The 15,964-nt window shown below is 41.2% G+C and overlaps 1 protein-coding gene across 1 annotated transcript in view; it reads right to left on the bottom strand.

The window, feature by feature from the left end:
- cenpf (centromere protein F) overlaps nucleotides 1-15,964 on the bottom strand; it is a 102,362-nt gene that overhangs the window by 68,473 nt on the left and 17,925 nt on the right. Inside the window, exons 3-7 of the mRNA XM_078557066.1 lie at nucleotides 13,864-14,060; nucleotides 12,590-12,696; nucleotides 12,059-12,150; nucleotides 7,862-8,153; nucleotides 5,886-6,088 (exon numbers count right to left, since the gene is read on the bottom strand). Of these exons, the coding sequence (XP_078413192.1) occupies nucleotides 5,886-6,088; nucleotides 7,862-8,153; nucleotides 12,059-12,150; nucleotides 12,590-12,696; nucleotides 13,864-14,060 (891 nt within the window). The remainder of the gene's footprint in view (nucleotides 1-5,885; nucleotides 6,089-7,861; nucleotides 8,154-12,058; nucleotides 12,151-12,589; nucleotides 12,697-13,863; nucleotides 14,061-15,964) is intronic.

The raw sequence follows: 15,964 nt of genomic DNA, 5'->3' as shown, positions 1-15,964 counted from the left end.
GTAAGAGCCCATGGGACCCAAGGCAATTTAGCAAATTGAATCCAGAATTGGCTGAGTGGCAGAAAGCAGATGGTGATGGTCGAGGGGTGTTTTTGTGACTGGATGCCTGTGTCCAGTGGGGTTCTACCAGGATCAGTGTTGGGGCACTTGCTGTTTCTGGTATATATGAGCGATTTAGAGTGGAATGTAGGAGGGTTGATCAGCAAGTTCGAGGATGACACGAAAATTGGTGGGGTGGTAAATGGTGAGGAGGATATAGACGGGCTGGTCAGCTGGGCTGATCAGTGGCAAATGGAACTTAACCCGGATAAGCATGAAGTGATGCACTTGGGCAGGACAAACAAGGCACAAGAATACACGATGAATGGTAGGACCCTGGGAAGTACCGAGGATCAGAGGGACCTTGGTGTGCATGTCCACCAGTCCCTTAAGGTAGTGGGACAGGTAGATAAGGTGGTTAAGAAGGCATATGGGATACTTGCCTTTATTAGCTGAGGCAGGGAGGTTATGCTGGACCTATATAAAACACTGGTTAGGCCACAGCTAGAGTATTGCGTGCAGTTCTGTAATCCACATAATAGGAATGATGTGATTGCACTAGAGAGAGTGCAGAGTAGATTTACCAAGATGTTGCCTGGGTTGGAGAGTTTTAGTTACGAGGAGAGATTGGTTATTTTCTCTGGATCAGAGAAGATTGAGGGAGGACATGATTGAGGTGTATAAAATTATGAGGGCATATATAGGATAGACAGGAAAGAACTTTTCCCTTGGTGGAGGGATCAATAACCAGGGGGCATAGATTCAAAGGTGAGGGACAGGAAGTTTAGAAGGGATGTGTGGGATAATTTTTTCACCCCAGAGGGTGGTGGGAATCTGGAACTCTCTGCCCGAAAGGGTGGTCGAGGCAGAAACCCTCATAACAGTTCAGAAGTATTTGGATGTGCACTTGCGATGCCATGGCATACAAGCCTAGTGCTGGAAAATGGGATTAGAATAGTTAGGTACTTGTTTGATCGGCACAGACTCAATGGGCCAAAAGGGCCTTTTTCTGTGCTGTAGACCCCTATGACTATGATAAAATAAACCTCACCCACATTGATTGAAAACAAATCAGCAAATGAATGTATGTAATGTTAACGTGCAGAAAAAAATGCATCTTCATGCTTATTAGCTGTGCATGATAAAATAAATGAAATATCTTAAGTTTGTGGTTGCAAAGCAGCAATGCACCTCTACTGAGGAAAGAAGTACCCAGCTTCCAAAATAGTTTTTAAAATGGCAACAAGTTTCTGTTGATATTGGGAAACAAAAATTTAAGACCATTAATTAGAGGGTGGATCTAATTAACTGGAATTATTGTTCAGTTTCTGAATACTTAATCAGCCTACGCCTTCTTGCCTATAGCCACTATCTCGCCCAAGGAAAACAGAAGTAGTTGCTGACATGAAACCAATAAGTAAGACCAAGGCCAAAGTAATATTGGAGGGGGGAAGCCAACTTTGGGAATGGGAATGGAACTAGGGAAGGTGAACTGGAAAAACAACAAAGAGATAGAACTACAAGGGTAACATTTAAAACAGTGATCGAGAGTTCAGGATAAATCTGTTATAAAAACAGAAAATGCTGGAAGCACTCAGCCAGCCAGGCAACGTTTGTGGAGAGAGAAACAAAGTTAATGTTTCAGGTCGTTGACCTTTTGGAGTCCTGACAAAAGGTCATCGAACTGAAATGTTAACTGTTTCACTCTTCACAAATGCTGCCTGAGTATTTCAAGCACTTTGTTTTTTATTTCAGATTTCCAGTGTCCACAGTATTTTGCTATTTTTAATCAGAAGAAATATATTACCCTAAAAAAAAACTCGCCAATAGCGAAATTCCATGGATGAATAAAGACACAATCGTAAAACTGAAACTAAAGAAAAAGGCATAAGCTAACTACATAGAAAGTAAAGAGGATGATGAAAGGAATACAAAGCGGTTAGGTGAGGTGGTGCACTTTGGCAGAAAGAGTAAAGAATAAAGGGGCCACATACTGCTTGAATAATAAAAGTCGTAATGAGTAGAGGACAAAAGGGATCTAGGGTTACACTCAAAGTAGCAAAAGAGCTTATTAGGATCATTAGAAAAAGCAACCAAACACTGGGGGCTGCATCTTACCAATGTCAGGCGGGCTGGGCGGTAGTGGGCACGGAGCCGATCGCCACCCGCAATCGGCTGTGCGCTACCATTTTGCGTGGGTGGGCCAATTAAGGCCCGCCCATCGTGACGCACTGCCAGTAGTGCTACCTGTGGGGTGGGGGGGGGGGGGGTAGAGAGAGGTAGAGAGAGAGAGAGAGAGAGAGAGAGAGAGAGAGAGAGAGAGAGAGAGAGTGAGTGCCGGGGCATGCACTTTTTCGCATATGCACCCGAAAGAGCGCAGCAATCTCCCTGAGGCAGCTCCGTGCCTCAGGGAGATTAAAATGAGTGTAAAGCTTTTTAATAAAGGAGTAAAAAATTTATTTAAACATGTCCCATCGTGTGGCAGTGTCACATGAGCTGGAACATATTTGTGAATTGTGCAACATTTAATTAATAATTTTATAAAACCTTCAGGAAACCTCATCCCGCACGTGGATGAGGTTTCTTGAAAAACTCGAAGGCAGCTAGGGCTCTTCACCTGCCCGCCAACCTTAAGGTTAGATGGGCAGCCTTACTAACTTTAATTGGTTTTTTAATGGCCTTAATAGGCCATTGACAGTTGGGCGGTGGGCAGATGCCTCTGGTGCCCGCCAAACAAAATATCTAAATGACGTGCGATGACATCGTGTCATTTTGTGCGTCAGTCCCACCCTTGCATGCCGACAGCCTGGGATTCATTTCTAGGGGGACAAAATTAGAAAGCCAGGGAATTTTCTTTTTATTTGTTCATGGGATGTGGGTATCGCTGGTTAGGCCAGCATTTATTGGCCATCCCTAACTGACCTTGAGAAAGTGGTGATGAGCTGCCTTCTTGAGCCACTGTGGTCTGTGTGGTGTCGGTATACCCACAGTGCTGTTAGGAAGAGAGTTCCAGGATTTTGACCCAACAACAGTAAAGAAACAGCAATAAAGTTCCAAGTCAGGATAGTTAGTGACTTGGACGGGAACTTCCAGGTGGTGGTGTTCCCATGCATCTGCTGCCCTTGTTCTTCTAGGTGGTAGAGGTCCCGGGTTTGGAAGGTGCTGTGGAAGGAGCCTTGGTGAGTTGCTGCAGTGGATCTCGTAGATGGTACACACTGCTGCCACTGTGTGTCGGTGATGGAGGGAGTGAATGTGAAGATGGTGGCTGGGGCGCCAATCAAGCAGGCTGCTTTGTCTGTATGGTGTCAAGCTTCTTGAATTGTTGGAGCTGCACTCATTCAGGTAAGTGGAGAGTATTCCATGAAACTCCTGACTTGTGCCTTGTAGATGGTGGACAGGCTTTGGGGAGTCAGGAGGTGAGTTACTCTCCACAGAATTCCCAGCCTCTGACTTGATATTGCAACCACATTGCTATGGCTAGTCCAGTTTAGTTTCTGGTCAATGATAACCCCCAGGATGTTGAAAGTGGCGGATTCAGCGATGGTAATGCCATTTAATGTCAAAGGGAGATGGGTCAGATTCTCTCTTGTTGGAGACGGTCATTGCCTGGCACAAATGTTACTTGCCACTTATCAGGTAAAGCCTGAATATTGTCTAGATCTTGCTGCATATGGACATGGACTGCTTCAGTATCCGAGGAGTTGCAAATGGTGCTGAACGTTGTGCAATTATCAGCAAACATCCCTACTTCTTACCTTATAATGAAGGGAAGGTGATTGAGGAAGCAGCTGAAGATGGCTGAACCCAGGACACTAACCTGAGGGACTCCTGCAGTGATGTCCAGGGACTGAGATGATTGACCTCCAACAATCTCAACCATCTTCCTTTGTGCTAGGTATGACTCCAACCAGTGAATAGTTTTTCCCCCCCGATTCCCATTGGCTTCAGTTTTGCTAGGGCTTCTTGATGCTACACTCGGTCAAATACTGCCTTAATGTCAAGGGCAGTCAAGTTCAGCTCTTTTGTCCATGCTGCAATGAGGTCAGAAGCTGAGAGGCCCTGGTGGAACCCAAACTGAATGTCACTGAGCAGGTTGTTGCTGAGCAAGTGTTGCTTGATAGCACTGCCAACAACACTTTCCATCACTTTGCTGAAGAAAGAGTAGATTGATGGGGCAGTAATTGGCCAGGTTGGGATTTGTTCTGGTTTTTGTGGACAGGACATACCTGGGCAATTTTCCACATTGCTGGGTAAATGCCTGTGTTGTAGCTTTACTGGGACAGCTTGGCTAGGGGTGCAGCCTAGTTCTGGAGCGTCATTCTCCAGTACTATTGCTGAAAAATTGTCAGGGCCCAATGCTTTTGTAGTATCCAGTGCCCTGAGCCATTTCTTGACATCTCATGGAGTGAATCGATTTGGCAGAAGACTGACATCTGTGATGCTGTTGACCTCAGGAGGCCGCCGAAATGGAATCATCCACTGGGCACTTGAACCAGGGTTGATCTCCTGGCTTGATGGTAATGGTAGAGTGGGGGATATGCCAGGCCAAGAGGTTACAAATTGTGGTTGTATACAATTCTGCTGCTGCTGATGGCCCACAGCACCTCATGGATGCCCAGTTTTAAGTTGCAAGATCTATTCGAAATCGATCCCATTTAGCACAATGGTAGTACCACAGAACACAATGGAGGGTAGCTTCAATGTGAAGACAGGATCGTCTCCACAAGGACTGTGTGGTGGTCACCCCTACCATTACAGTCTTGGACAGATGCACCTGCAACAGGTAGATTGGTGAGGACGAGGTCAAATAGGTTTTTCCCACTTGTTGGTTCTCTCGCCGCCTGCCGAAAATCCAGTCTAGAAGCTATGTCTTTTAGGACTCGGCCAACTTGAAGTAATGGTACTACCATGCCACTCTTGGTAATGGACAGTGAAATCCCTCACCCAGGGTACATTCTATGCCCTTGCCACCCTCAGTGCTTCCTCCAAGTGGTGTTCAACATGGAGGAGTACTGATTCATCAGCTGAAAGGGGACAGTAGTTATGTTGTTGTTATGTTAAACTTGTATCAAACCTTGGTTAGACCACACTTGGCATGCTGTGCACAGTTCTGGTCTTATAAATATATGATATTAACTTTAGAAAATTATAAAAATAGAGAAGAGGTGGAGAAGCTGCAAAAAATATTTACAAGGATACGACGAGAACTGGGAGAATACACTTACCAGGAAAAGGTAAACAGCAAGGGGACTTTTCTCAAGAAAAAAGGCTGAGGAATCACCTGATAGGGATCATTAAGATAATGAAAGGATTTGATAGGGTAGAGATAGAGAAAATATTTCCACTTCTGAAGGATTTTAAAACTAGAGGTCATAAATATGAGTCACTAATAAATCCAATAGGGAATTCTTTGCCTAGAGCAGCAAGGATGCGGAATGCACTACTACAAGGAGTATTTGAGGGAAATATAATTCATTCATTTAAGGGGTAGCTTAATAATCATGTGAGAAAGGGATTTGCTGATGGAGTTAGATGAACAGGAGTGGCATAAAGTTCATGTGAGCATAAACATTGGCATGGGCCAAATGGCCTGATTTTGTGCAGTAGACTCAATGTAACAATCACATAAGATAAAATATAAACATAAGAATGAAGAATAAGTCAGTTTCAAGCAAGTATCTTACATTAAAGAGTAGTGTATAAAGTTATTCCAAAAACTGCACACTTAACAGATTAAAAGACTGAATAAAATTAAACCGATTAGCTACATTACAATCACAGAATATACTGGTACCCAAGTCTGAAAAAATAGTTTTGGAAGAGTGAATTAATTGATCCTACTGTACCTTACTACTGGCTTGTTCACACTGTGCAGTCACCTTGGTCAATTCATCTCTGCACTTATTCAGTTTGCGTTCTTTCTCTGAAAGATCTGTTTTAGCTTTATCAAACTGGAATTGAATTTCATGTAGCTTGTTCATGTGATTTTTGATTTCTTTTTCCTGACCTTGAAGTCGAAATTCCAGATCCAAAATTTTAGCTTGCAGTTCTTCAAAAAAAAAGTGAGTGCTTTTCATCAGACTATAAATTAGATATTGCTGCAGTATAGCAACTAATCGTTTACTTCACCTGAAACATTTCAATAAACTATTTCATTCAAGAGCAATACAATGGCTAGTATTGCAAGAATACAGAGTACACTGGGTCACTGTGAGAATACAGAACTCAGAGTAATGCAGGCCTTTGGACCCAAAATTTTCCATTAAATTTATCACTTCAGAATGTATTTTTCCAGTCTTTTCTAAGATGTGTCAAACAATGCTGAACTATGAATGCTCCACAAATGAAAAGTTTCTGTCAGATAATACTTATTGCCACCCAACAAGCAATTCAATAAATTGAAACTTGATCAAACTTTTTAATTTCAGGTCAAACTTTACATGGAAATATGAATTTAAATAAACATGATTCTTAATATTCACAAAACTAAGCTCTTTATTAACTGCTGGATTATCATTTACACTTTGTTATTTTAATAATAGTTAGATTTAGAACCAGCCAATGAGATGTCAGATTCACGACTAAGGGCTTAGCCAGTGAAATTTTCCCATCATAATTGAAAGCCATTTTCCTTTGCACAAATATGGGCCAATCGTAATTGTACTGATAACCATACAATGATTAAAATGAAATCATATCCACTGAATCATAGAAAAGAAAATCTTATATCATTGCTGATAAGCTGAAAATCATCGATCAGATCAAGGAAAGTGCTATGCGAGCATTCATTTTGAAAAGAATGGGGATTGTTGAATCAATGCTTTGTGGGTGGCTTAAAAGTGAAGAAAAGTTGAGAAGGGTGTCGATCGAGACAGATGACAGTTATAATGTAGTCTCACCTATATTGCAGTCTGAAGATATAGTGGCCATGGACTACATTATAGCAGGGCCCCAGTGTATTTGGGTAAAGACAAGGTAATGCTACATACAATAACACAAATAAAAACGCTCAATGTACATTACTTCACAGTTTACTGGCAGGGCAAAAGCACACTCATTAGCATGCTGTAGCTTGTGAAGAAAACATAAGGGTTCCTCAAATACTTAGTTGATTTAATCCAATTCAGGATAACTAACCTACTAACACAATTTTAGTTACAAGCATTTTGGTTTTCAAAAAAAGCCTCTAGGGGAATTAGACAGATGTAGATTTATATCAATACAAAGATTAAAACGTGGAAAATACACGTTACTTGCTGAATAATGACTTCTTAGGATTGGATAAGCTGTCACGCTGCTCTTCAATCTCTTGGAGCCTGCATTCAAATCCTATCCTGACTAATGCGGAGTTTTTTTTTCTCTTTGTCTGTTATAATGATCCTCGATGAAATGAGTTTGGGTATCTTGATCCACATCTTAAGAGGATTCAAAGCTACAGTACAAAACTAATACTAATCGGGATATAATTAACAGTCAATATATTGCTTGTGCAGGAAATAAAAAAGATTTACTCTGGTGCAGTCCAGGGTGCACTTCTAAAGTTTTATTCAGGGCACATTACTAGGGTTGAATAAAGAAAGTTTAATTTTGCAGCTGTCTGGGCTAGAACTACTTGAAAATATTTTATGTCAACAGCAGGTGACAAATTGAAGAACGCGGCAACACACCACAATGATTGAAAGTAAAAGAGAAGGACAAATCAAGAAGTATTGTTAGTGAGATAGGTAAAATCACCGCTTGTACTCCTCATTCTGCTTAAAAGCAGTTTCTCTTTCAAAATTATTAGTTCTGAACAATTGTTATTCTCTGGTCACTATAATACCTTGATTTTGTAATTTCAGTTGTTCGTCTTGCTTGGAATTGTCCATACTGTTATTAAACAAGCCTGTAGAGTGTGTGACCTTTTGCTGCGACTTAGGACAGTGTTTCAAGGGAGTTTCTTCCTGCTCCCATTGAAGATTCATGGCAACACCCTTCTTCAACGGGGTCTCCAGTGAATGGGGGGTTTGCTGGCTTGAAGTCTGATCTCGTTGCCATGGAAACACAGAAGAAGATCGCTGCCGTGCAATGTTCTGATGGCTAATTGTGCTTTGAGGCTGTGTTTGGTTGATCAACTGCAAAATTGTAAAAGCTCAGTTCAAAAAGGAGTTTTCCATCAAAAGTTCCACTAAAACTATGTTCCTTAATCTGAAATTGAGAACACTCCTATCAGTCTATGAACTTCTACTTAGTCATCAGGGATACATACCCAGGTCCCAAAAGAAACAGAACAGTGTGCTAACCCACTGTACAATCCAGAGGACCAGCATAAGTGTCTTTCTACATTATGGAAGAGAAAGATCGAGGCACCACACCACCTAGTAGTTATATGGTGCTTTTAATATGGACTATATCCCAAAGTGCTTCACAAAGATGTAACCGAAAAAAGACACCAAACCAAAGCAGACTACATGGGAGGAGCTAAAACATAGTTAAAGAAGTGGATTTTAACAAGAATCCCAGAGGAGGATAGGGAGATGGAAAGACAGGGGCGGAATTCCAGACCGTGGGACCTATGTGGCTGAAAGCAGGCCTGCCAAAGGTAGACTGAAAGGAGAGAGGCATTGCACAAGGCCAGATTTAGTAGAATGAAGAGTTCAGGATGAGGGGTTATTTGGATGACTGGGGGATGCTACTGAAATAGACAAGGATATGCGATGACAAGATGGAAAGATGAGGATGAACAATTTTCAATGACAAACGCCCCATCCTCCTATCTCGTAGACCTGCATGCCTACAGTGCCTGCAGGTTTCTAACCTCATAAATCTTTCCCATCCCAGTCACTTCACCTACCAATACCCTATTTGACTCAGTCACTGAACCAATAATCATTGTTCTCCCTCCAGAATGGATGGCAACATCTTACCCCTGAGTGAAGCCTCCCTACCAAACTAGAGTTTTCAGCACTTGCCATGCCAAACCACTGCAGCAATGGTGTGGCTCTTACCACAACTAATACTTTGGTTTCTCCCCCTCCTCCACTGGCTCTCTCCTCTTTTAAGCAACTCACATTGTTCCTCCAATTCATCTCTTCTTTAAAACTGTTGTTGCCTGCAACCAACCCAAATATCGCACTGAGTTATCCTCTTTAAACTTCCACATTGCATTTTCTCATCCTCAATAATTCATCTCAACTTCTCTTGCTTTCTCACCTCTGAATTCACTGCCCTCCAGTCTACATTAAACATTTATCCCATATAAACTCTTCTACCCATTCTCACCGCCAGCCCCTCAACTCCCATAACCTCCACTCCCATGGTCTCAATTAGACCAAGCATCTCCAACTGCTTCCTTGTATCTCTCACCAGTCACATTCCCTACCCCCTTACAGCCATACTCCCTCCTGTGTCCATACTAGGACAAACCCTGAGCCTAAAATCACTGCCAACCAATGTTTCCTGTAAGCTGTGCACACTCGCAGCTGCACAGCAACTCAGAAGGTACCGCTGTGCTGCTTAAGTTGCTGTGGATGCACAACGCTCAAAAAAATTGAAAAATATTGCGCATTGAAATCAACAGGTTGTGTACAATGAAAAAATCTAGAGGAAACATTGCTTACAGTTCCACTTTTTAAATTCCAACTGTCTAGCCTTTGGCCCTCCATTTTCCACAATATGGTTACGTCACTAATAGGCGTAACCATTCCTTGATGAGAGAGGTGGTGGGGGTATAGAGGCTGGGTGTCATCAATGTACACATGAAAGCTGACTCCCATATCCATGGATGGTGTCACCAAGGTGCACCGAGTAGTTAAGTAGGAACAGCAGAGGATAGATTCCCTCAGGGTTGTTGGAGGCAATGGTAGGCTGGAAGAGAAGCTGTTGCCAGAGATGCCCTGGTTAGGCAGAAAGGTCAAGGAGGATGAGGAGCCATACTGAACAGTCAGAATGTGTCATTTATGATTTTGCTCAGGGCTATTCAATGCTATGGCAGGGGTGGAAAATTGACTGGAGAGAGAGTCAAACAACTCCAGGAAAGATAGGCACAGATTGAGATTTGATACCAAGAGCATGTGAAAATTCAAGGGCATTGGAGAAGAAAGGGTGGTTGAAGATGGGTAGTAGTATGCAAGGATAGATGAGTTGAGGATGGGTTTTCTGGGGTGGGTGATGATGGGCAGTTTGTAAAGGAACAAGGCACAGAAGAGAGGAGAGGGAACCATTCAACATGTCAGTTAGCATGAGATCAGGAATGAACGTTAGGTGTTCAGCAGTTAAGTGGGAATGGGGTTCAGGGAGCAGAAGGTTGGTCTGATGGATGAGGTCAGCTTGAAGATAGCATGGAGGAATATGGAAGAGAAGCCAGACAGATAAGGGTTCAGGCCGTGTGCAGAAAGGGGAGGAGCGAAAACAGGAGTAGCACTTTAATAGATAGCCTCAGTCTTGGTGACAAAGAAGTCTGTGAGCTCCTTACATTTATTGGAGGTAAGGGAAAGGTTTAAGGAGACAATAGGTAGCAGAGACATGTTTTCATTTTAAAAATGGAATGCCATTGATTTTATAAAAACATATTACTAATTAACAAATATTACACCATGCAATAGTGGCAATTATTTAATAGTAGCCTTATTTTCCCAAATTCATATTTTTGTACATAACTATCTCCCATATTTTTATGGGATCATTGATATGATGCTACAATGGAGAAGTGTGAGAGACTGGTGTACATTAACTGTATCCATGAATCTCTTTCATTGTACGAAAGTGCTTTGCAGCTGAATCTCTCTGATGGCAAAGATCAGAACCTGCCATACAGGAAACTACGAATGTGAACTGACATTCTACCATTTCATGTTGCAAAAAAGATCTTTTCTAATAGCTGGAAAGCAAACTAGAAAGCAGGGTTAGTGAGAAACAGAATTTAAATGCAGGTAAATTATTCCAAAAGCCCGGCCATAAATCTGCACTCTTCCTATCCTGGACTGCTTAGGAATAACTAGAGCATATTGCATGGATTTAGTTCATCAGCGGGGGAGGAGGGCAGGGTTAGAAGAGGAGGTAGAGAAAAGTAACAGGGAGGGTGTAAAAGTATTAACTGCAGCTTGGTATTACATTGTTCTACATCAGTGAAAGTTGGTGTTGCATTCATATGCAACAAAAAGGAATTTGCCATGCAACCAGTCTCTATCTAACTGCACCTCACATATGCAAGGGAAGCTTTTGAAGAGTAACAGAGTGACTTTACAGATGGATACATGGAAGAGAGGTTAGCATGCCCCTGATGAAAATAAGGTGATATTTCCTCCTTTCAAATTCATCAACAACTTATTGCACTCATCATTCAAAGAGTAAAGAAAATTAAAACCAATACTTTAGTTCTCAAAGTCACTCAGTTTTGTAAATTTAAGGAGAGAATATATAAATATTATTCACATTCTAGTGTCATTATATGATTGAAAAGTTACACATACATTATGCCTTAAGGTATACCTGTAATATGTTAATATGGAAGTGAAAAGCTGTGGTGAAACATGCCTTGGGCAGTAGCACAAAAACAGCTGACAAGAATCGCCACTTTGCACTCAGCCCCATTTTATTTTCCAATTGAAGTCAATAGAAGAATAGAATCGGGTCAAGTGTAATATGGTTTGACAATCCACTATTGCCCATTTTGCATTACCACCAATTCAGGTTTCACCCTTATAGTTCTAAATAGCATCAAACAAAATATATTTCACATGCTGGAAATCTGAAATAAAAACAATCAACATTTCAGGTCTGTGGCCTTTCATCAGAGCAAAATGCTGAACTAAACTAAGGAATTAACAGGGGGCAAAACAGAGATAGAAAGGGAAAATAAAAGCTCTAAAAAGCTTCTCAAAAGAGAGCATTTAAATTAATATTGCAGGTTGAGACATTTTTAGCCAGAACTGGGAACAGTTCAGTTTAGTTACCACCTTTCCCATCTTTTTAAATGTCAACAGGTCTGCTATGTATTTCCAGAATATTCTCTTTAGTGGATATAAAAGATTTGTCTCACCTTGGTCTGAATTATTTTTAGTTCCGTTTCCAATCGCCTTCTTTCTTCCACTTCTTTACTATATTTTTCCTGTAGTTCCTCCAGTTTTGAATCTACAAGTAAATCATCAAAATGACTTGGTAACGAATAAACTCCTCTAATTTTGTTTCGCAAAAGTTAACAAAAAAAATTCAAACCTTTTGTACATTCTGCAAGATCAGTAGTGACTGCATTCTCCAATTAGCAGTGTAGCTGTGTCTGTTCATTTTAAATGCACCACTTGGGGATTCCTAACCGCACAGACCAGAAAGATCCCAAATATTGGCAGATCTTAGTCATGGCAGCAGCAAAGGGCATGTTAATTGGCCTTACCATCAGCTAAAAGACAACCTGGATTACATGCTCAAGTCCTGAATAGGGTTTGATGCATAACCATCTGTCTTACTATGTGCTACCCATTAGCCAAGGCCACCACATCTGATTTATTTTGCAATGTTTAAACCTTTAAAACATTAATATGAAATAGGCAATAGTAATTGTATCCAAGCTTACCAGCAACATTTTTATTTGGTGTCATAGTTCCAGAGAGGTTTCTTTGTGGTGTTCTAGACTGCGCATCGGCTGACGTTACAGTCTGCTGGCTTAGTTCGGACTTGTATCTACATATTTTTTTAAAAATCAAACAAAAATAGTGCAGTTTGTTAGATGAAAGTCTAATCTAAATTGACCTTTTATTCACAGAAGCAAAAATAGTTCTTACGTTTCATTTCAACATCTAATAAAGTCTTTCAAATCTAGCTCAGCCTGTCTATATAGTAAATAGCGAGTTACGCAATGACTTGTCTTCAGTTTTCTTGGGCACTAAGATAATTATGCAATAGCTTCAGATGTCTATTAATTCCCTGCACCTATATTTCTCCCAATTCCCTGAGGAAAACAGGAGTGATCACATTATTTTGACTACAGTGATTTTTTTTCCCCTCTTTTTTTTCTCCTTTCCTTTCTCCTGAAGACATCAACTCCTTGATGGGATACAGTTCTACAAAAGCTAATTAGCCTTCAGTATCTAACCCAAGTAGCTGTTATTTATGTTTGAAACAAGACAGAAAGTCAGTTGGCTATTTTACCACACACATCGTTACAGCAGAGTCTGACACTGTCTTCAACATGAAATCTATGCACGTGCACTCTCAATAGGGATTACTGGATACGAAGTAGGAATAGAAAGCGTGGTGAATTTTCCTTCCTCATTGCAGAAGAACTGAAGACATTTGTAGCACCCTTACTGGTATATATACAGATCAACTGGCTGAACACAAACTCTGAATTTCCTGGTCTTTACTTCTTAGCCACTCACCAACTTAACCAGATAAGCTAAAGTGCAGCGTTATCTTCATAGTAAGAGCCAGAAGATTAGACAAAACACACCTTATGCAAAAAAAATCTGTTCTGTTATTCCAAAAATAGTTCAAGCTGCCTTATGAATTTAAATATCACCCTCTGCTGGCTAACTACTGTAGCACCAGGTTTTCTCAAATATTTAATTCAAATATTTGAACATTTAAGCTACTCTTCTGCACATTTTTAACCAATGAAAAGGTATCATGTGTTTCCAACTTCGAGGACATGCTCCAAAGTCTTATATTAGTGTGGGGAAAAAAAGTTAATTGGTGGAGGTTTACTTGGAGTCTGATTTAGGTCACCTAGTTGATTGTATTGTTTCCAGCAGTGCTGCACCCCTTTGGCACAAAGCAGTGCCTCCTTCGTATTCTTTGTGTGACTATGGGTTATTATATCCTTCAGCGCAGTATTAAAAATCTCTTTACCTCTTGTTCTCTTGCTCAAGTTTGTCCATCCGTTTCTTGCTTGATGCAAGCTGCCCTTCCAGGTAATTAACTTGTGATTCCTTCACCTGCAATTCATGTGAAATCTTCTGCCTGGTTTTCTCAAGGTTTTCACATGACTCTATTAGGCCCTGGTGCTCCCGCTTCAGAGCACTCGTTTCAGTCTTCTCATTCTCTACCTGTTTTACAAGCAATGATGAAAAATGATTATCAATATACTTTCTACCATAGAAAGAAAAACTACCTTATGATAACCACAACACGCATTTTGCACCACCTGTTGCAGGCTTTGACTTAATAGGCTATGATTCTTCTAGTGCAATGCACCCAGAGTGGTTTATTGTTGATTTCAGTTCAGACAGTGAGCTCTAACAAGCTATTTTCCCATAGAAGCATCAGATATGATAGATTTAAGATCAAACTAATCTTATAGTATGGATTTACTGTATCTGTTTGGCTGTCGATAGCACTCCCACAATTAAATCAGAAGACTTTAGGATTTAAACATATAGTGTGAATTTCTGTGGAGGATGAGCAGAGGAATCCCCAGAAAAGCAATACAAACAAAGAGTGTTATAACAGAAGATCGGGAGAACAACCAGAGAACTTCACCCCTGCAATTAAGGCTGACATTCCAACTCTCTGCTGATATATTGTTTCATTGTCCGAGATGCCATCCTTTGGACATGTCCTGTCATTTCGCTCAGGGTGAACATTCAAGATTTCATTATTCCAAGAGGAGCAGGAAGTTCCCTTGGCCTTTTCCTTATTCCCTCAGCCAATATCGCCAAAGAAAACAATCAGTCATCCAATAGCAGTTTGTAGTATCTTGCATAAATTGGCTGCTGCATTTACCTACAATGCAGTCACTCCATTTCAAAGTTATTCATGGAGTGTAACGTGTTTTTGGGAACTTTCAGAGATAAACATGCAAAATAAATTCAAGTCTTTTAAATAAAATAATTTTGACACTACTTGGAGGCCAGTGTGAGGAAGGAAATGAATCAGTATATGCAATGAAAGCACTTAATTCTGTTTTGGCAAGTTTTCCCCCAAAAGAGATTCCTTTAACACTCCTTCCTTAGCCAATACACTACTTAATTCTTAGTTTGTATGTCCTTCAGGCTACAATTATATACATATATAAATTGTCTATCTATTAGGGAAATCATCTTTCCTTCTACCCTCTCTAGATTTCAAGACTGTGACCATGGAATTACATTGCCTCAATTTCGATACATGAAGGCTGTGTTTCAGTGTGCCCATGACCATTGGAAAAGGGGTTGGGTAAGGCAACTCCATTTCCGTAATTGCGTGTCAAAAGGAGCAGCCGCTGTACACGTATCGGTACAGACGTCCACTGCACACTGCAGGGGACCAAGCAGCATTCATTAGCAAACATGTGTTCCAGGCGACCTCCCCAATTTAATAGGCGCAATCCCTATAAAAGGGAAATTGTAGCAATGTACAACAGGGTAATTGGTTTTGGACCCTCAAATAGAAGCCATGTCACTGCAAGCCATGCCCTGGATTCAGCAATTATCTCTACCCTCCACACGTACTGTCGGGTGGTTGAAGGCAGAAAGGAGGCCCTGTGGGGGGAGGTGGGGAGTCCAAGGGAGTGGTTGCAGGTTGCAAAGTAGTCAATGCTCAAAGCATGGTCCTATGGACCTGGCAACATACTGAACTGACTGCTGCTTTCAGTGCACGGAATGCCAGGGGGAGTTTGGTGAGTGAGGGAGTTCGGTGAGGAGGATAACTATAAATGAATTAAGAAAAAATTATTTATTTAATTAACACAATAAAGATGGCAGGAGGGTAATGTGTCACGGCTAAAGCATGTGGGAGCTCCTGGATGCCACTGCAATCCATGGCAACCACATCTGCTATAAGCACCTGCAGCTTGAGGAGCTTTGGCTCAGAGTTAATGAGCTGGAGGCTGAGCTACAGATATTGCGACGCATCAGGGAGGGGGAAAGTTACCCAGACACTTTGTTCCAAAAAGTATTACACGCTTTAGGTTAGCATCATCGGATTTGGTTAGTGGTCAGGGACAGCGGGATGTGACTGTGAGACAGGCAGG

This window comes from Cetorhinus maximus, chromosome 14, assembly GCF_964194155.1.
Source record: "Cetorhinus maximus chromosome 14, sCetMax3.hap1.1, whole genome shotgun sequence".
Lineage (NCBI taxonomy): Eukaryota > Metazoa > Chordata > Chondrichthyes > Lamniformes > Cetorhinidae > Cetorhinus > Cetorhinus maximus.
This window is presented reverse-complemented; position numbering and strand designations above follow the sequence as displayed.